The 22,816-nt window shown below is 37.1% G+C and overlaps 1 protein-coding gene across 3 annotated transcripts in view; it reads right to left on the bottom strand.

Moving 5' to 3' along the window:
• Positions 1–356: 356 nt before the first annotated feature.
• Positions 357–22,816, bottom strand: part of LOC123767127 (protein IWS1 homolog) — a 37,013-nt gene continuing 14,553 nt past the window's right edge. Inside the window, exons 6-13 of one of the 3 annotated variants that reach the window (XM_045756645.2) lie at positions 22,023–22,151; positions 20,970–21,170; positions 18,948–19,178; positions 18,339–18,501; positions 15,939–16,032; positions 12,608–12,722; positions 8,451–8,575; positions 357–1,751 (exon numbers count right to left, since the gene is read on the bottom strand). In XM_045756645.2, the coding sequence (XP_045612601.2) occupies positions 8,453–8,575; positions 12,608–12,722; positions 15,939–16,032; positions 18,339–18,501; positions 18,948–19,178; positions 20,970–21,170; positions 22,023–22,151 (1,056 nt within the window). In that variant the 3' untranslated portion in view covers positions 357–1,751; positions 8,451–8,452. The other 2 variants (XM_045756646.2, XM_045756647.2) reach the window with 2 other exon arrangements.

Below are 22,816 nucleotides of genomic sequence, written 5' to 3'. Positions count from 1 at the left end.
GCACAGAGTGTTTCCTTGTCCAGCAAGTGTGAACATTTTTTTGCTGTGTATTTTAATTCTGCACAAATATTGAGTGTGCAGTATATATTAAATCAATCAACTGGGAAGGATCCTGACTCTGTTGTTATGATGCAGGAGTAAAAGTGGTGAAGGCAGTCAAGGTTTTCAAGTGTAATGTTTGTTATAAATGGCAGGAACACTACTTGAATTTCATAATGAAAATATAATTGTGTTTTATTATTCTCTCTGTTTAAATTATCCAGCAGTAAGAGAGATTATGCATGGATATAGATACCTGACATGGAATTAAAAAATAAGTTGCTTTAATATAGAGAAATGCCAAGAACAGTACAGTATTTGTTAATTGATTTATTTACCTGTAAGGACATTATTAAATCTAGCAGATATAAAGAACTAATGTTTATATATATACAAATTGGAGAATTGGGGAGGAGGCAGTGAGGCAAAGGTGGGTTGAGGTCAGTGAAGCAAAGGTGGGTTGAGGTCAGTGAGGCAAAGGTGGGTTGAGGTCAGTGAAGCAAAGGTGGGTTGAGGTCAGTGAGGCAAAGGTGGGTTGAGGTCAGTGAAGCAAAGGTGGGTCGAGGTCAGTGAGGTCCATGATGGTTTGTTACAATGTGTATTTACCAAGTATTAGTGTAGCGAGAGGGGTAGCAGCAACGTTGAATTTTCCTTCATCCCATTCAATGGAATTGTTGTGTTTGTTGGCTGCATTCTTATCCGTCAACTTCTAACATGCTTTTCCTCTTTGATAAATTTAGCATCCCTAAACTTTATGAGGTTTGCTACTAGTTCCTGAAACAAGAGCTGCTGATTTTATCGACATGGCAAACTTACTTTTTTTAAGTTCTCATATTCAAGTTTCTGGATGTTTCACCTACGTATACTGTACTGTACTGTCAACTATTTTAGGGTTTATGTAAAGGAAATATCCTAAAACTATCATATGAGAATTTATGAAAGTAAGTATGCTGGCTGTGTCAATAATGACAAAAACACAGAAACCAGTAGCTACATTTCAATGAACTCGAAGGATATTAAATTTATTAAAGGAAAAAAAATAGTTGATAGCGAGCAGAATCTGCATTGATAAAAAAAATTAAACACAATGAAAACAAATTCAACATGTCTACTACCTGCCTCTTACAAAATAAATACTTAAGCACTAGCTGTGTGTGTGTGTGTATCTATCAGAGTTGATAAAGCACTTACAGGCAAATCATCATGTATGAATGGTCAACTTGCATCTTGGTGTTTCCCAACATTCTTGTCAGCTTTGTGCACTCTTCCACCAAACTGCTTTAAGAATGGGGTATGGATTCTATATGTTGACCAGACCACACACTAGAAGGTGAAGGGACGACGACGTTTCGGTCCGTCCTGGACCATTCTCAAGTCGATTCTATATGCTGACAATTTTGGCTAACAGATGGATAACCAAGGAATTAACTAACAATGTTGAAAAAGTACCTTGCGATGATTTTCAAGCATCCCCACAGCCCGGTCCTTGACCAGGCCAATGTGCAAGATAATAAATCCAAACAAATTCAAATATAAGGCTGTATAGGCAATGTGAATGTACTGTATCATATACAAGAGAGTATGAAGGTGACCACTTGTGAAGTCAACAGAAGATGATCAGGTTACAAAAGTTTTAATATATTTAAGGAGAATATGCTGTGGTTCATGGCCTGGAAACAAACACATCCAAAAATCTGCAAGGCAGGTACTGTCTGAAAATATGAAAAAAATATAAATTTTAATGAAAATTATGTCATTTGTAATTTTGTTTATAATAAAGTGTTACAAGCTACCAAACTGTACACTACTGAAACAATGGTCTCTAAAAGTTCAAGGCACAATCTATTACAAGAACTTGACAGAATTGATGAAAATTAATACAATACTGTATTTAGAAAATACATATTTTTTTTTTAGTTTTATTACAGAAAGGGAGTTACATGTAAGGTACAAAGATGATTATCATAAGTTGTCGAGTTCCTCCAGCTCCTCAGTTGGTGGGCTGGAATTGCTAAATGCAGTGTGCATTTTCCATCTATATTGGCAAGCTGAGGTGCTGGAAGATAAAGCTGGAGGCTCTAGGGTCTCTTGTTGTTTCAATTAGCCTAGAATCCAGTTCCTTAAAAAAACTGGTGGCACTCTTACTGCAGGCACCAAGTGTTTCAGAAGCATGGGGAACAAAAATTGTAATGGTGATCCAGTTCTCTGTACTTACGGGACTTGGCTGATTCCCTGAGTGTGTCAGTGCCACCCGGATATGCAACACTGAAGTCAATGGAGGTGTTAGCCAGGGTGTATATACATGTGTAGTCCCAGATACCATCAGGGCGACCAATAAAAGCAGTAGAGTTACGGGGCTCTCTCAGCTGGGCATCCAGCTGTGGTGAGGCTCCTCTTGCTGATTTCGTTAACTTCACTGTGCCTTGAGTGCCATCCCCGTGCTTTGGCAGAGTAGGACATGAAAGTCGTACCTCTCAGCCACCACCTCACCACAAATACACCTGTATTTGGTGTGAATTGCAGCAGCAAGATAGAGGACCACAATAATTCGGAGGGTGTGTGGTGCGAGACGTGTGCCTGTTGCTGACATTGGGGTTGCTAACAGGAAGTCACCTACTTGTGAGGCTGCTTCTGCTGTGAGGAGAGCAATGTCATGTTGTGTTGTTGCAGCTCCCAGGCACTCTGCAGCAGCTCAGTCTACAATGAAGCCATCCCAGCTGGATTGCTTGTGGGCATTTGGAGGTGGTGGTTGAGGTGATGGGCCTGCGCGAGAGGCCCACTCGGTAGCACAGTGTATAAAATTGGGATCGTGTATGCCTGCCAGCTGACCTAGGTAGGCAGGTAGAATTTTCTTCACAAGGTTGTCAGATGCAGAGGAGGAGGACTGGAAGGCTGATACAGTGATTTGTGTTGCTGTTCGAACTCCAAGGCCCCTCCAAGTCTGACTGGGAAGTTTTCATGCTTGTAAACTGTTTAATAAATGTAACCGAAGCCATCAAAGATTGGGGAAAGATGTACACGTTCGTAAGTACTTGCGTAACTGCTTCGTGAGTCTAGCCCCAGATGTTAAGCTCACTGGACAGGACTTCTGTGACTTGTTTGATGACTAAGCAGAAAAGGAGAGGAGCAAGGGGGTCATCCTGTTGGATGCTTTCTTGAGAGTCTATATCATATTCGCCAAAAAATATCTTTAGGGCTCAACTGTAGCACGAATATGCAAATGGGTAGAAGAAAAGGAAATGATGAACTGCACGGAGTACAGAATTCCTCCGTGCCATACTGAAGGCATTTTTTAAATTTAGCTTGATCAAGACCTTCAGTCTGTGACGTTAGCAATGAAAGCTTGAACTGCATGATTTGCCTCCTCGCACCCGTGTGGAATGCCGAACCCAAGCTGTTTTGGTTTTAGCATGCTGGCCGTTGCCTGGCTAACTGTTCTCACAGCAGCCTTTTGATGAGATGGCAGAGGGAATTGTCCACAGCTGTTGTTCCGCTCCCTCCATCTTTTTTCCTTAGAGCACAGAGAGATGCTCCAAAAAAGATGTCTTATGGTCTCTGGTATGTTAAATATATATATATATATATTATATATAAATATTATTAATATATATTATATATTAAATATATATATATATATATATATATATATATATATATATATATATATATATATATATATATATATATATATATTATATATATATATATATATATATATATATATATATATATATATATATTATATATATATATATATATATATATATATATATATATATATATATATATATATATATATATATATATATATATATATATATATATATATATATATATATATAATATATATATATATATATATATATATATATATATATATATATATATATATATATATATATATATATATATATATATATATATATATATATATATACATATATATATATATATACAGGCATACCTCAGAATACGAGTTTAATCCGTTCCTGGAGACGCCTCGCATTCCGAAAACTCGCATTCCGAAGTTAATTTCCCCATAAGAAATAAAGGGAAATGAATTAATCCGTTCCTGACTACCCCAAAAACCCCACATCAAACTAAATTTTTATACCTAATTTACCTAATTCATCTAAATAAACCTACAAAACTATGTTCCAGTTATTACTTACCTTGCTGTCGAGTGCTGTAGGCGTATGGAAGATGGTGAGAAGGGGGGAGGAGGAGAGGAGTTACTGTTTGGAAGGGGAGTCCCCTTCCATAATCACATCAGGCAGTGAGGACCTTTCTGGTGTGCTCTCCCTGGGACGTTTAACCTGAGTGCCACTAGGTCCTGGTTGAGGCTCACTGCTCGATTTCCTCACCACAAATCTGTCCATAGAAGCTTGCTTTTCCCTTCTTCGCAAGCTGTCTCTGTAGTAAGGCATCACATTGTCATTGAAAAGATTAAGACAACGGCCTACTACAGCTTTCTCTGGGTGAGTCTGTTCAATAGTTGTTTGAATTTCTTCCCACATCTGACACACCTTCTTAATTACTGCAGAAGGGACATTCGCTGGTGCTGTTGGTGCTGCTGCCACCTCCTCCTCCACTGCAGAATCATTCGCTGCTGCGTTGGCTTGCTGTTCCTGTTGAAGGGCTAGGAGTTCTTTGGTGGTCAGTTCTTCGTTGTGTTCTTCCACCAACTCCTCCACATCATCACCATCCAATTCCAAGCCCATTTGCTGGCCTAGACTAACAATTTCCTCAACAATAGGCGCATCATTTATAGGCTCAAACCCCTCAAAGTTTAGTTCTCTCACACCTTCAGGCCACAATTTTCTCCAGCCAGAGATCAGGGTTCTTTGAGTCACTTCTTGCCAGGCTTTGTCAACGAGTTTTAAAGCACTACAAATGTTAAAATGCTCTCTCCAGAACTCTTTGAGGGTGAGGTTTGTGGCTTCAGTCACTTCAAAACATTTCCGGAAAAGTGCCCTTTCATACAGTTTCTTAAAATTCGCTATGACTTTCTGGTCCATAGGCTGAATTAGAGGAGTGGTGTTAGGAGGAAGGAATTTAACTGAGGAATTTATTGTATCTAGGCAACAAATCATCTTCCAAGCCTGGAGGATGAGCAGGAGCATTGTCAAGGAGAAGCACGGCTTTGAGTGGCAATTGTTTCTCCTGCAGATATTTTTCTATGGCAGGGCACAGCACTTCATTCACCCACTCCGAAAAAATAAGCCTAGTCACCCATGCTTTTTTATTAGACTTCCACATCACACACAAATGGGTTTTCTGCACATTATACTGTTTGAAAACCCTTGGATTTTCAGAATGATACACTAGCAAGGGTTTAATTTTCAAATCGCCACTCGCATTTCCACACAGCACAAGCGTAAACCTATCTTTCATAGGCTTGTGTCCAGGCAAGGATTTTTCCTCCTTGGTAATGTATGTCCTCTTAGGCATTCTTTTCCAAAACAGTCCTGTTTCGTCACAATTAAACACTTGTTGCGGTAGGTATCCCTCAGCCTCTGCAAACTCTTTAAATTCGTCAATAAATCGTCCAGCGGCTGGTTTGTCTGAGCTGGCTGCCTCCCCATGCCTTGTAACACTATGGATACCACTTCTCTTTCTAAATTTTTCAAACCAGCCCCTGCTTGCCTTAAACTCTTTCTTATCTGCATCACTCGTTGCAGGGGTCTTCTTTAGAAGGTCTTCGTGCAACACCCTGGCTTTCTCACAAATAATGGCCTCCGAAACACTATCACCCCTCAACTCCTTGTCGTGTATCCAAATTAATAACAACTTTTCCACTTCTTCAAGTATTTGTGGTCTTTGTGCCGTTAATGTTCTTACTCCTTTTGCCACTTTAGCACCCATAATCTTATTTTTCTTCTTAAGTATAGTGCATATTGTTGATGTGGCTTTGTTGTACTGCCTACAAAGTTCAACAACACGTGTACCGTTCTCATGCTTCCGAATGATCTCTTGTTTCTCTTCTATTGTCATCCTCACATGAGCTTTCTGGCCTTTATCCTTACCACTGGCTTTCTTGGGACCCATGGTGAGATATATAATAACAAATTGTATAGACAAATCACCAAAAATCCAACAAAACACTGAAAATCCGCGAGAAGAATTGATGTGGGGGTAGTCACTGAGCGCGAGACAATGGTAAACTGAGGGGCAGAGGGGCGACGATCGCCGAACCACCATGCGCTAGGTCGGCCTGTACGCGTATCAACAAACTCGCGTCCCGAAGTAACCCTCGCCTTCCGAGACAAATTTTTGGAGTAAATACTGCTCGCCTTCCGAAAACCTCGCATACAGGGACAATCGCATTCCGAGGTACCACTGTATGTATATGTATATGTGTATATATATATATATATATATATATATATATATATATATATATATACATATATATATATATATATATATATATATATATATATATATATATATATATGTATATATATATATATATATATATATATATATATATATATGTATATATATATATATATGTATATATATATATGTATATATATATATATGTATATATATATATATATATATATATATATATATATATATATATATATATATATATATATATATATATATATATATATATATGTATATATATATATGTATATATATATATGTATATATATATGTATATATATATATGTATATATATATATATATATATGTATATATATATGTATATATATATATATATGTATATATATATATATGTGTATATATATATATATATATATATATATATATATATATATATATATATATATATATATATATATATATATAATCTTATAATATATATATATATGACTGTTTATATGAACAAGCCATTCAGGCTTGTTCGCAGCAATGGTTTATATGTATATATAAACCATTAAAAATTCAGTATTATATACTAGTAAAATTAATACTTTTCTTATATATTGATAAAAGGTTATGATTCGACAAAGAAAAATAACAATTTAGTTTTCTTCATATATTTTGTGCGCCCCTCAGTATGTGTACATATTTATTTGCAACTTTTCTTCTAAAAGGCATGGAAATAGATTTAATCAAGGTATACCAACATACATATTTACATCATTCCATTAAATCAACTTTAAAAGTCATGTCGGTATCAGCTTTCCGATACACAATCCCCCATCATTATCTTATCCTCCTACTATATTGTTAAACTATGACATACAAGCTCAATACTTACAAAAGATGAAGGCAACTTCTTGCCAGGAATAAGGTGAATACTTGCAAGAGATAGGGTGAATACTTGCAAGGGATGGGATGAATCAATGAATACTTGCAAGGAATAGGGTGAATATCTCCAAGAGATAGGGTGAATATTTGCAAAGGATGGGATAAATACTTACAATAGATGGGAAGAATACTTGCAAGGGATAGGCTAAATACTTGCAAGAGATAGGCTGAATACTTGCAAGAGATAGGGTAAATACTTGCAAGAGATAGGGTGAATACTTGCAAGAGATAGGGTGAATACTTGCAAGGGATAGGCTGAATACTTGCAAGAGATAGGGTAAATACTTGCAAGGGATAGGCTGAATACTTGCAAGAGATAGGGTAAATACTTGCAAGGGATGAGATGAATACTTGCAAGGAATAAGGTGAATACATGCGAGGGATAAGGTGAATATGTGCAAGGAGCACAGGCTGAATATGACAAATGCAAGAATGTGGGCATGCACACACACATTTATAAAAGATTAAACTAGCATTCTTTACACTGGTGTTTATTTCTTTCAAAATCATAATACGTTTTCAGGTCCTATTAGGTAATTTGTGCACTATGACATCTTCAAAAATAAAAAAAAAAAAAGCCAAGTAAAAATAAATTTTAGTAAAAATTATTTAGCATAAATAATTTTGAATAATTTCAACATCTTGTCGATAAATTTGGCCAATTAAAATAAACAGAAATTATTAGTCTATTAAACAAAATAATACAGGTACATTACCAATTACAGGTACAGTAATTTATTTCGACCCAAGCCAGTGAATATTATTTGCTCAGAGGCTTACCGAATTCAGTAATTTTTTTCAGCCATGGTTAGTGACAAGATTTTCTTACAGCTTTATAAAATGATGATGACAGTACCTAACAGGAGTCCATAACTGTGTTGTATGATGTATTCTAATTGACCCGAGGAGAGTAAACACAAGAACACTGAAAACAAATATTTTATTAATTTTCAGGGATTTTCTTTAGACTTGTTTATTATGTACTAGACTACAAATTTCTTATTGATAGTCAAATTATATACTAATGCCCCCAAAAGCAGAAAATACAATCTTCATGGTATGATATAAATGTAGTGGACACTGAATATATACATTAAATATAATTGATGATTTCAAGGACTTACAATTAGAGTGCCATGTTTCTGCCTTCAATACTCATTGCAACAGCCCGGCGGGCCTTAGATAATCGTTTTCTCTCTTGGAAAGCCCTCATCTGTTTATCCATCCGTGACATTTCCTTCTTGGTTGACTGGAAAAAGTAAAAAAAGATACATTACACTACAGAAAATATTAAAACATCTCTAGATAATCTGAATAAGATGAAATGTTACTGTTCATAACACAAATTATTTTCAAGATCCATTGCCAACAAGTTACCGAGATTTTGCAAAAAAATAAAAATACTATAGCCTTTAAGCTAGATTTGACCTTACCACTTACAAATTGATATATATTACTTTAGCAATGTTGGAGATTGGTCTTAAATTAGCTCATTACTATTTTATGCTACACTGTATAGCTTTTATTATCAACACTTACTGAGATGAATCCTAGTATTCTAATGAACACTACAGTATTTTTAACACTACTGCATAGCCTTCTTGGTTTTCAATTCTTTATAATCAAGACTGAAATCCATTTTGCAATACATTTTGGCAATTTTTTACTACAGTACTGATATTTGGAACCTATATTTTCTTTAACCCTTAGGGGCCTGACAGCTAAGTGGACAGCGCTTCAGATTCGTAGTCCTGAAGTTCCGGGTTCGATCCCCGGTGGAGGCGGAAACAAATGACCAGTTTCTTTCACCCTGATGACCCTGTTACCTAGCAGTAAACAGGTACCTGGTAGTTAGACATCTGCTACGAGCTGCTTCCTGAGGATGTGTAAGATAAAAGAGGCCTGGTCGAGGACCGGGCCGCAGGAACGCTAAGCCCCGAAATCAAGATAACCTCAAGATAGATAGGCTGCAGACATTGTCAGTTGTTGATTCACAGGGTAATGCAGATATTGTCATATGAAGATTTACAAATTGTTTGGGTTTTACACATATGATTCAGCTAAGGTTATACTGCAATAGGTCTATGTGGATGTAATGGAGTTTATGTTGACCCATGAAAAAAATCCTGCTACTATTTCATGGTATGAATGCAGTTATCATCATGAATGTTATTAGGGGGAATGCAGTTGTCATATGACAATTTAAACAATTATTGTCTGGGTTTTACATGTATGATGCAAATATGGATATAATAGCTCTCTGTGAATGTAAATAAAGAAAAACAAGTGATTAAACAGTGAAACAACAGAGGAAAAAAACAGGAAGTATCACCAAAGTCAAGCACCAGACGTAAACAAGTGCTAGATGCAGCCTTGGGGTGCGCCTCCACCCAGTCAAACGATAAATGTTCACTTATTTTTTAATCTTTCTTACATTTTGCATACAAATAAATAATTCTATAATGAATCTTTTTTTAATTATATATTAAATATATATATATATATATATATATATATATATATATATATATATATATTTATTTTTTATTTTTTGTGCATATGACCATTTCTCCACAGCCTGTGTCCAAGGGTTCAATAGGCTCAGCACTATACATTTGTCAGCACAGAAGTGAATCTCCTATTTCTAGTTCATTTTGAATCTGTTTAGATCCTCCTATAACATTAACCACTTAACTGCGCCAACCGAGTATTCTCGGTCGGTGGGAAATTGCACAAACAGAGAAAACTCTTCTGATTTTTTCGTACCCATTCTAAATGTGTGCGAGGTTAGTTGTGGACAAAATGGTCTCTTAGGACCTCCAGAGAGGGGCAGCCAACTTGGAAAAAAAATCCCAAAATGCCCTAGCGCTGCTGGCTGGCTTAGTACTGAGTGAGCAACCATGAATGGCGCACACGCTTCTGGCTCCCAAACACCTGCCCAACGCGGTGTTGCAAGATCGCGCTCTGTCAGTGAAATTCAAACCTTATTGTTTGAGGAACATAAGGGTCATAATATTGGTGAAGCTAGGCACAATAAGGACCTAACACAAAGGTCGGATGCAAGTTATCCAGCACCTATGAGGACGATACAGCGAGCGTATCCAATTGTAGCTCTGAGCGCCTTCCTTGCCCACCTATGCTATGCTATCTCCAATTTATTTAGATGATACATAGGTGAATTGTTTTCTGCATTCAGTGATGATGCATCTGATACAAGTAGCATAGATGAACAGTGTTAGTAGCTTCCATGGTGGTGTTTTCCATAGATAATAGCTGAATCTCTTCTTGACTGACGGACACACTTTGAGGCTGGCTATATCACTTACTGTGTGGGATCTTACAAAGCGATCTTTTCACGACTACCTTACAAATTTATCTTTTCCTGTAATCTTTTCAAGACTACCTTACGTTTTACAAGCTTGGCTACATACCACCTACAGGTACTAATGTCAAAGGTGTACGTGAGGGCGTTATTTGCAAGCACACAGAACGAAGAAATAGGAAGCAAAAATCTATCTGTACCTGGTGCAACGAGAGCGAAGTCGCGCTGTGTACCATGGACTACTCCGTTGATTATTATTCACTTCTGAAGTACTGAGTGTGTAATACAGTGTGTTACTGTGTACATAGTGTGTGAAACTGTACATATTGTAATTTTAGTGAATTTTTAACACATAATATTGCAACAATAAACATTTATTGTGGACACATTAATCACAGTTCCATGGAACATTATGAACGTTCTACTGTATACATATTGTAAAGGACACAAATATGCATCATATACAATAAAAAATCAAATAATACCGCATTGGAAATAAAGAGAACAAATAATTGAAAATATATTTGTGGCAACACTCGGTGCTTGAATGATCCGCACGACCGTGTCTGAGCAAGTCACGCACGGGGCGACCAGGCCCTGATGACGTCACAGCACACCTTGTCCACATCCCCACAACCAAAGTAAGTGGAATTTGGTATTCATTTTAACATAGACATGTTCCAAGAAGGGAATTTATCATTTTACAAAGAAATTTTTTTGGGGAGAACACTTTATTTCATGCACACGGAAAATTTCACAATAAACTCGGCGCAGCGCGGTGGTTAATATGCCACCTTCATTTAAACTTATTATCCAGGTTGAGTTCAGAACCTCGAAATGTAGCCAAAAACATGACACTGAACCAACTCAAAGGATATAGGATCCATCAAGGAAGAAATGTTTGAATTCCTCAGGAGGTACTGCAAAAGAAGACCAATGTGCATCTGACCATTTCTCCACAGCCTGTGTCCAAGGAAACCTCCAGAAATTCATATCTGTAAGACTGTCCTGTCATATACCTATCAATGCATCCAAGGATCAACGTCCCACAGCCTGGTCTCTGAGCAGGCCTCATGGTTGGTGGTCTAGTCAACCAGACTGTTTGATGCGGCCGCTGGCAGCCTGACATCAAACCTTTATTCTTTGATGGTGTTTATCAGATATCCTTTGAAGGTGCTTATCAAGTTCTCTTTTGAACCCCGAATGTGTAGAGGGGGAGTGTTGAAAAGTCTTGGACCTTTCACGTCGATTGAATTCTCACTCAGCGTGCCTACTGCACGTCCGCTTTCAATGGAGCTATTTTGGACATCCTGCCATGCCTTCTGGTCTCATGTGGTGTCATGTCTATGTGCAGACCAGTCCTAGTATTTTCCAAGTGTAAATTATTATGCATCTCTCCCACCTGCGCTCTAGGAAATACAGATTTAAAAACCATTCAGTGATCCCAGTAATTTATGTTTTATTGAGTGGATTTTACCACTAAAAGATCTTTGCATGCTCTCCAGGTCAGCAATTTCTCCAGCTTAGAATGGGATTATTAGTGTTCAACAATATTCCACTCTAGAGAGAACTAGTCTTAAAAAGTATCATTGGTACAGCATTTCTTGTTTGAAAGCAAATGTGAGCTCCATATATATGCAAGACTTTTAATCTTATGCAGTTCCCTAATACTTCATATGATGGGATATGCAGCCAAAGGGTTAAATACGACAAAGAAATTTTTATGAAAAATATTCCAGTCGGTTGGATGGTTTAAATCTTTTACATGAATAAATAGTGTCTTAGAAAGCTGACCTGCTTTTACTTTATATTTATTCCATTATTCTCGGGTCTGTGTGTTCAATAATCTGTCCCACAGAACTTATTGCAAGCTTTATACAGGATTTTGTACAAACCCATTCAGGAGAGATCTCCGAGTAAAATTACCTACAACAGCTAAATTTGGTTCTGCAAACTTACCCTACTAATGTCCACTTCTGTTTGCCATTTAGGTCGATTAACATAATCTTTGCCTGATGGGCGTGGAACACGAGCTCTGTAGCACCAACCCGCCTCACCTGGACGTATAGGTTTCCTGGAAAGATAATTTTTTTTTAACTATTTTGCTAACCTTACATTTTAATATACAAAAACTATTCATACACTATTATGTGACTCACTAAATTCCTATAACCTCTACATTCTAAAAGCCAAAGGGAAATGGCCAAAGCCATTTCCCACATTCATTAGTATCACAAGCAACAAATTCAAACATCCCTGTTTTTTTTCCCTGCTGACAATTATGAAAAGTTTTATTGTACATAAAACTTTTCATAATTGTCAGCATAATAACTGTAATTTAATAACAAGTTAGTATTACTGTATATGGCTTAACTCCTAATAACATCATGGAAAAAATTAAAGCGTAATGTTGTTCAGAAAGTTGCTCAAGACACAGAATAACAAAATATTTTGTATTAACACAGAATGCATTAGCACATTCTGGCTAATACTCTATTACAAAGGAAATAGTAAAGCAGATGCAAAGAATTATAAACTAAAAGCTCTACATCACACATCATTAAAACCATTGAAAAGCATAATAAGATGATCACAAAACACACAATCACAGTGTCAACATAACCCTGGGCAACTTGGGTTCAGGACAGGGTGCTCATGCCTCTCACAATTACTAGACCATTATCACATGGAAGACTAGCAAAGCGCTGTTGTAATACACACAGATCGTGTTTACTGTTGGTGGGTGGGTTCAAGTTCAAGTATGTTTATTGAGATAAGCAATAAATACATCTCAAAGGGATAGAGTAGCTTAGGCTATTTCTATCCCCCGGTGGGGTGGGGTAGATGGATTAGTGATGGAAGGAGGGAGAGAGGTCATGGAGGTGTTAACATGTGAGATAAATTATAAATGACTGAATCCAATACAGTACACACACTTTTTTTCATTTATTTATTCATATAATTAGACCTTATTTTTCAGGACAGCTAATTTAGACAAGTAGGCATTCAAGGTAAATAATATACTGTATTTTTTACATTATTAATCACAAAAATATTAGTCTTGTGAGGATTTGTGGTGATCCAGGAACACATCCCCATTTATAGCATTGCACCTATGGAACATTTTGCTTTGCGTCCCAAACTGCTCCCAAACACTGCTCCCAAACACATTCTCAGAATGTAACTTGTTCATAGTTAGGGAACTGCCTGTAATGTTATACTGAATTCTTTGCATTTAGAAGCTAATCATTTTACAATGAGAATGTGAAAGAAAATCTAGTAAATACTGTACAAATTAAATATAAATTACTTAACAACATGACCTAGAAATGAAGATACAACTAAACTGGCAAACAGGCAAGGAAATGAACTGAAAACAATTTGTTCAAGTTGTTCATACAAATATAAAGCTTTAAGTGCAGTACAGTACAGTATATGAAAAGCTCAATTATGCATATGACACTTGGTTGCTCCCAGAGCTTAAGATAAGGTCTTACTTGTCCCATAGGCAGGACCATGCTCAGTCAGGGCATGGTCAACATTCTACACTAGAACAGCAGAGATCTTTCAAATTATCCCAAGGGAGACATGATAGAATGCTCAATCCATCCTGGAATGACATCAGGAAGATTCATTCAAATACACTCAAAACCTCAAAAACTCTTCCAGGCACTACTCGGCATTACAGAGATTGTCAAGCAGCATTCTTGCTAGCTAATATCCCACCCCCCCTCCCCCTTTCCACTTACTGGGATAGGGAATATTTTTTCTTAAGTTAACTCAGAATTAAATTAACCTTTCCCAGCCCAGAGAGCACACACACCACAAAAGTATTCCCATGACTCAAGTCGCCTCCACATTCAAGGCTAACTCTAAAAGAAACACAATGCACACGGAAGAAGTGAGAGTTCAGGAGTGACTGAGTATTCAGTCGCTGTGAGAGTAGAAATATTACCCCCCTGCAGTAGTAAGGGAAGACCTACATTTTCACAAACAGTACTGTACATTCAAAGTTGCATAGTACTGCCAGATTAAGTTTACACACTGATAATGAAGGTATGCAAATAATAAAAGAATGCAAACAGAAGATCTAGTGGCAAAACAAGATATTAATGAGTACAATGCCTCTAGTATGGTGAACATACACAGTACTTTAATTAACTCTGCAACTATTTTCTCTGGACTGATATCTACCAATTGCATGACAGAATTAAGCAAGGTAATGATAATGTTGCCTGTCCTCATAAACAAAGGCCAAAGTCCATTCCATGCCCCACCAAACCCCCTCTTTATGAATGAAAACCGGTTTACAAACGATTCACAACTGATGACGTCCGATCACTTCCGGAACAAGTGTTTCGCTGACAATTTTTGTTCGAACCACAACGCTGTAAATGCTTCACCCAAGTACCATAAATACAAATAATTGCCAACAGACCCTAAAACACCTAACCTAACCAATGCCTAAAATGCACATAATATATAATAATATTAATTTATATTTAAGAAAATTCCTGTTTTGAATGAACAGCACGTTAAAATTTATGAATGCATCTTTGGGGTCGACCACTGGAGGAAATGGACTTAGTCTGAAAACGGGTTGTGTATGTACAATGCGACCCCAATTCCGCAATAATTAAGACCTCAAGAGTTTGAATACCTGAAAACCCGATAACTGAAGAAAAGCACGTATGCAGTCTTTAGAATATGGAATGGTTCCACAGAAGGATGTGGAGTGCAAGTCTGTAAACTCTAAGATTGAGGTGAGCGTATAAAATGGATTTGGTAATGTTGAATGAATGGATGATGATAATGAAGTGTATGTGCAAATGAATTTGAGATTAGGACAAGGAGAGGAAAACAAAATTATGGAAATACATGGCAAGTGTGTGAAGAAGCAGAGATTAAGTGTGAATTGTGTATGAGAAGTGGTATGAACAAGGTTAGTTGAAGAAAGTTTGTTAAGAGTGATTGATATACTTGTACTGAATACTCACACGGAACACTTAATACCTAGTCTTATGAAGCAGTTTGGTGCATATGTGGAATGTGGTGGCGCAGGTCCACTGTGATTTCACCAAATTATCTATCACCATTCCATTCCTAAACAACTCTCATATATTATCTGGACAAATGCCTCTCCCACCCCATAAGTGGGAAATGTGGTAATGATCAAAATATTTATTATGTTCACATACTGTACTGAACTTGTCTATAAAAGTATAATGACAGTATTTATGCAGAGCACAGCATATGAAATATTGTTACATAAAATTATTTCATAACTTACGCATTTTCATCTAACTGTACTTCCTCTTTCTTGGTGACGCCTGAATTCTGATGTAACTCCATGTCCCTCTCCAAGCGCTCCTCTTTAGATAATGCTAAAATAAACGGGACAAAACAAAAATATTGATCAACAACAACATTTATTACTCAACATTAAAGTAAACTTAAAATTCAGCATTTAACTTATGTGATTAAGAATTAAAAATATAGGGACAACAATTCAAGTTAGTGAGAATTCTGAAAAGCCACTTAGGGCACTGAGAAGCAGTAATCAAATTATGAGGATCAAAATCATCCCACTATAGAAGTTTTTCAATCACATGACAATTCAGAATTGTCTCCTGCATACCTCCAGCATATGAACAGACTGCACCAGAAGCATAGACTGACATAATACATAATCTGGCACAATGACCACAGGCTGGCACAATGAGCTGTGTGTGTTGTGGGAACATGGGGTGCTGTGAGCGTAGAAACATTACCCCCCCCCCCCCCCCTGCAGTAGTAAGGGAAGACCTACATTTTCACTATTGTTTCAGTTCTTCACAACATTCAAACCAGTACCAAATAGTGCTCTCCTAAGAACTTCCACAACTCAACATTAACCTTTCATTAAATACAATTAAAAATGATCTAATATTTTCTCTGTATACGGTATGCCCTTCTTTATTCTTAACATTAATTACTTCCACTTGTATGTTCCAATCATCATTCCCTATCAACACACATTTGTGGTCCCGGGTATGAGGCTCCAATGGTCCAAGTGAATTAAAATATATATGTACTTGTTTATACAAGTCCATGCAAGTGGTGGCAAGTTTACTCAGGGTGATAAAAATACCCCACATGAGGAAAATTACAAATGTTGCAGGAACACCTTATGAAGTCTTGAATTCCTAGATACATTTTGGATGCTTGAGGATGACACACAGCATCAATCATTTTCCAATGGGAAGGCAGCTCCCATGAGAACAAAATTGAAATAATAATAATAAAAATGCATTTACTGGGGCAATGACTTCTTACTTTCCTATGTTGGCAAGTAGCGAGCACTTAACAAGAGAGCAATACTACCATATTTGTGTTAGCAAGTGATGATCATGTTAACAAAGCAATTTAAATGTCTAGAAGGGGGATTCTAAATGAGGGGGATTCAAGCGGCAGCCCTCCCCTCTCACAACAGGGATACATATGGTTACCCACTCACAATAGGGGATAAATAAGGCTACCCACTCACAATAGGGGATAAATAAGGCTACCCACTCACAATAGGGATACACACATGGCTACCCACTAACAATAGTAATAAAGGAAACCACCACCTCAAGATTTAGAAACTTTCCTTACCTATAAGACCCATTTTTACATTCAAAATGACCTTAAATATCACCATATATCCAATGGTCCAAAGACTCAACTTGTAATTTCCACTGAACAACCCTACTATTATGAAAGTAGCCAGAATGCAGTTTGTTTGATAACTTTCCATTGTTACTAGAATTTATCAATGACAAAATATTAATTATTATGCTCTAAGTATTTTTAAATTTAAATAAATACAAATTCTGGTTGCAACTTATATTAGTTTTACCAATTGCATAATTTTGATGTCTTGGTGATAACCAATCAGCACTTGGCCGGCTAAGCCTCGTCGTGTGGCTATAATATAAAGAATGCCGACCTGTTTCTACACCTGCACTGTCTGCCTTTCTTAAGAGGGCTGCACGCAATCCCCATTATTCAACAGTCATCGGTCACAACATATGTGAGCTGAATGATAGTGTATACAGTACAACTAAAAGAGACATGAAATGGAAGCTTTTTATTAAACTAAATGTAGGTGCAGTATAGGGAGACTGGTAATGCAGTGTGTATTCACCTAGTTGTGTTTGTGGGGGTTGAGCTTTGCTCTTTCGGCCAGCCTCTCAACTGTCAATCAACTGTTTACTAACTACTATTTTTTTTTCCCACACCACACACACACCCCAGGAAGCAGCCCGTGACAGCTGACTAACTCCCAGGTACCTATTTACTGCTAGGTAACAGGGGCATTCAGGGTGAAAGAAACTTTGCCCATTTGTTTCGGCCTCGTGCGGGAATCGAACCCGCGCCACAGAATTACGAGTCCTGCGCGCTATCCACCAGGCTACGAGGCCCCACGTAGACCCTCCCTCTTGTATAGACCCTCTTGTATACTGTACTTGATTGTACATAGACAATTTTTATTATTATTTTTTCCCCTCAAAATTTAGAGGGCATTCAATGGAATGGAGCAGATAGGCAAGCAATTACATGTGACCAATCTCTGAAGATAGGGCTTGCTCAGTCAAATGAAGTCATTAGAGATGTGATGGCTATACAGAATAGTAACTGTTAGGAATGCACAATATTCTATTCTTACTTTTGAAGTCATCTGACACGTTGAAAATCGGACGCGACCACATTGATATGAGTCTGCCGCAGCGCTCCCGATTCAGCTTGAGTTCCTTTGGGTGCTTGTAGAGATACATAATAGCTTTACCTATACCTGAAGTCTTCAACATGTCTTGTGACAGCGGTGGTAACTGAAAAAGATTTGATCATGTTTGATTAATGATTTGTTATATACAGTAATTTTATGAAATAACAAAGTTTAAACATTAAATATTATGAGGCCATAAATGTTTCAAATCCGAATACCAACCTTTTAACAAAATACTGTACATACATTACAGCATTGTCATCCTACTGAAAATCAGCAGCATATGCAACGTTGGTACATATAAAGATAGTATGGAAGAACGTACCTACAGAAATCTTCCTCAATAATACACACAGCATATACCAGACTAGTCCTAGGATATGTAACACCAGCAGCTCAAACTTTATAATCACTCTGGAAATGCAAACTAATGTGGTCAAAGGAGAAGGAAGGCTACATGATTATCCCCAAGAACACTGAATGAATGAATGGTGAAATTTAGGCTCCATGACCAAGCCAGAGATAAATTAATGATGGACAACAATTTACCTGAAGTAACCATCTAATAACGGCTTCTCGAATTTTGGCCGCAGGAAGCGAGCGATCAGGCATAGGAGCCAGCCAGTCTGTCAGGGCAGACAATATGTTTGCATCAAGGAATCCCTCAATGAGATTATGTTTGTTAATCTGGGTCATCGCAATAGTTAACATTCCTATCTTCTTAGTGGCAGGCTTTCGTTGGGCATTTAACTGGCGATCCTCATCTGCAGCTTGACGCATCTGACGACAGACAGGTCAATAAAAAAAAGTGCACATACAGAACTCATTAAAATAAACTAAGAGATAAAGTTCATACTGATACATAAAAGTCACTCATATCATTAGTACGTATGTAAAAATTAACTGCTGACCTGTGCTTCTATTGTCATAATTTAGCTTTACAGAAATATGGATGGGGTCATGATAGCCATCAAGGTAAGAATACTCTACTACAATAGGTCAATTTGGAGTACACAACATTTTATGTACAAAATGCAGATTTTCTGGCAAAAAACTTATAAAATATAGGCAAGCCTATGTGATTAGATGAGTTTTCTGATAAAATATGAAAGAAAATTACTAAAGGTGAACACTGACAAAACTAATGGTGGTGGATAGATAAGAAGACTTAATTTGAAGTAAAGGTAAATGGATATAAAGTGGCACTCAAAAAATCTGAACCCTGATATAGTGCACTTTGTGAAAATCCAGACTAAATCAGTCCACTAGATTATCCCGCTGAATCTCAATTTCTAAAAAAATCCTGATTCCATGAAAGCTGAGATGAAATCTGGATTGTCAATTCATGTAAAATAATCATCATAAAATTGCAATTTTTGTATTTTTCTAATATCACTTCTCTTTGTTGTTAAATTTACCAATTTCCTGTTTGGGAAGCAACAGCTCAATTGTCTCTGGTGTCAAAGTGAAAAGGCCAACCTCTGAAGGACAAGCTACACCCACAACAAAATGTAGCCCTGGTTCCAAAACCCTCACCAAGAGAGGGTGCACAACAAAGCCTAATGGACAACAGTAAGGAGAGCAGAGAAAAGTGTAGCAGCAGAAACACCAGCTGATCCAACCCTAAAATGCCAAAAATGAATCAGGCCGACTCTTGGGAAACCACACGAGCTCCAAGCGACACACAAATGGGAAACAAAGTGGTAGCCACCTGTGGAACCTCATCACTACAAAAGCAAATAAACAAAACCAAGAAACATAGGCTAGAACCACAAAAGCAGATTGGTGAACTAAATGTCACAGGCCATGAGGTAGAGGGTAATACAAAACCAATAAGCAGCAGCAGGAGGAGACAGTAAAACTGATCATTCATTTGTAGCAAAACAGACGGACAACCGCCAAACACACAAGTAGCAAGTGTGAGCTTGGCAGGTCAACTCACAGTGAGCCACACCAAAGACGTGCAGAGGAATTACCAGGGCCTGAAGGTAAGGTCCAGGCAAAATACCCGAGACACCTGGAACATTCATCAAAAGAACTGATACTGAAAGCAGCCTCTAGATAAACACAACTATCAAAAGGTATCAGCAGCAGGGATGAACTCCCAAACTCACTGAAGAAGTAGCTGTCAGAGCAGGAGCAATGCTAAACAAGTGCCTAGGGACAGTCTGCCCTAAGTACATATGTACAAAACAGTAACAGGAATCAAAAAAATTGATAAATAAGAATTCTTCAGACCTAGAACTTCAAGAGAAAGAGGTCATAGATTTAAGCTAACTTAACAAAGCTGCCGAAAAAAACATTAGAAAATTTACTTTCGCAAACAAAATGGTAGACAGTTGGAACACGTGAAAAGGTGGTGGAGGCCAAAACCATCAGTAGTTTCAAAAGAGTTATATGACAAAGTGCCGAGAAGATGTGGCACCACGAGCATAGCTCTCATCTTGTAACTACACTTAGGTAATTATACACACACACCTACTTTCATAAATTTCATATGCTTAATAAAATTTACTAGGAAGAAACTCATTTACACAATAACAATATTTAATTATTTAATTATTCGCTTACCTTCCTAACAATAATAGCAATGTGTTCCTCATTGTCATTGATGATATCCACATTATTTTTCCTCCTTCGATGCTTGCCCCCTTCTTCCTTCTTTTTGGCCATCATCATATCAAAATCATTGACAAAGTCTGGTTCTTCATTGCCTTGCCTTAGTTGATCACGTATTGCTTCATCTTCACTGTCCGACAATTGGGACACGCCCTAGAAACGACAATTATTAAATGGTTATAATTTTGCGTATTTGACTAAGATTAATGATAACTGTATCTACATCAATAATCAAAGCAAATAATTTTTTGGAATCAGCCAATTCATGGAAGTGTCCTTAGTCCCCTATAAAATTTATTTCATACACTACAAACTCTATTGTGAAATAATGTGGTGACTTGCTAAGTCCAGTCAAGTAGAATCAAAATCTAGCTGCGAGTGAATATAAAATCATCCTTTCGGAACAAAAACACTTATGCTCCCAAAGGCAAGATCACTGAAGGTTCTATTGAACCCACTGCACTAGTACAGCAGTAATATTTGCAAACTTCCCTGTTGCACTATACTGGTGCTAGGGACGCACTGGAGAAAAGCCAATTTCAGGCCAGACTACACAAAATTCACCTATCGGCATTCAAAAGTTCTCCAAGTCCTACTTGGCATTGTGAGGAATGCAAAGTTATACTCTCATAAATGCCAGTTTGTGAGACCTGCACAAACACCCAGTGCCCCTGCCTTAAGACCCATCAAATTCTGACAACACTTCTGATATGAAAGCTGAACCACAAAAACAGAAAGCATATTATTCCACGTGAACACAAACAGATCCACCCATGGGGGTGGCTGAAGGTCTTGCATATCAAACCAACTACCATTCCATCCCAATCAGAGTCCTGAGAAAAACAGGCTGAGAGAATAATTTGAAACCCCATATATACTACCTGCATTAACATCATATTTTGTGGAATTAGTGACAGTTTAATTTTCAAGACCGTGCCAGAAAAATGTGTAAATATAACAAGATATTGTATTTTTTTTTTATAAAAAACACGAACAGATACGTACTTTGCTTGCACCTTCTTCACCATTTTCATTCCCCAAATTTTCTTCAGCCAGAGCACTGCCAGGTCTGTCGGGACCCTTGTCAGAACCACCTTCGCTTTCACTGCCTTTGGACTTCTTACTCTTGCCTCGCTATCAAAATTTAAAGATGATAATTCAGACAACGACAGCAGAGATGGTGAGTAAATAGTTAGTGGTATATGCGTCAATATTATTTATATTTTGTAGGCATAGCAAAAATTCTGATATTGTAAAAATAAAAATCCTACAATAGTAAAAATATATAATGAATGCCAAACATGTCATTTTTATTTAAAGTGATGTACATCTGGGGCCAGATTCACAAAACAGTTACGCAAGTACTTACGAACCTGTACATCTTTTCTCAATCTTTGGCGGCTTTGTTTACAAATATTAAACAGTTAATGAGCTCCGAAGCACCAGGAGGCTGTTTATAACAATAACAACAGTTGATTGGCAAGTTCTTATGCTTGTAAACTGTTTAATATATGTAATCAAAGCCGTCAAAGATTGAGGAAAGATGTACACGTTTGTAAGTGCTTGCGTAAGTGCTTTCGTGAATCTGACCCCTGATTAGTTTAGCTATTATTGTGATGATTTGTAGAAGCTCTTATAAACACAGCATCGGATTCTAAACTTGACAACTGCAATGATTTTTAAATCACTAATAAATGTAAGCTTCTAAATCTAAATCTTGAGTATGGAGTAATAGAGAATAGAGTATATAATTATACATATTACAACCTCTTATTATAACTTCTCTTAGGTAAATAATC

The sequence above is a fragment of the Procambarus clarkii genome, chromosome 53 (genome assembly GCF_040958095.1).
Source record: "Procambarus clarkii isolate CNS0578487 chromosome 53, FALCON_Pclarkii_2.0, whole genome shotgun sequence".
Classification (NCBI taxonomy): domain Eukaryota; kingdom Metazoa; phylum Arthropoda; class Malacostraca; order Decapoda; family Cambaridae; genus Procambarus; species Procambarus clarkii.
This window is presented reverse-complemented; position numbering and strand designations above follow the sequence as displayed.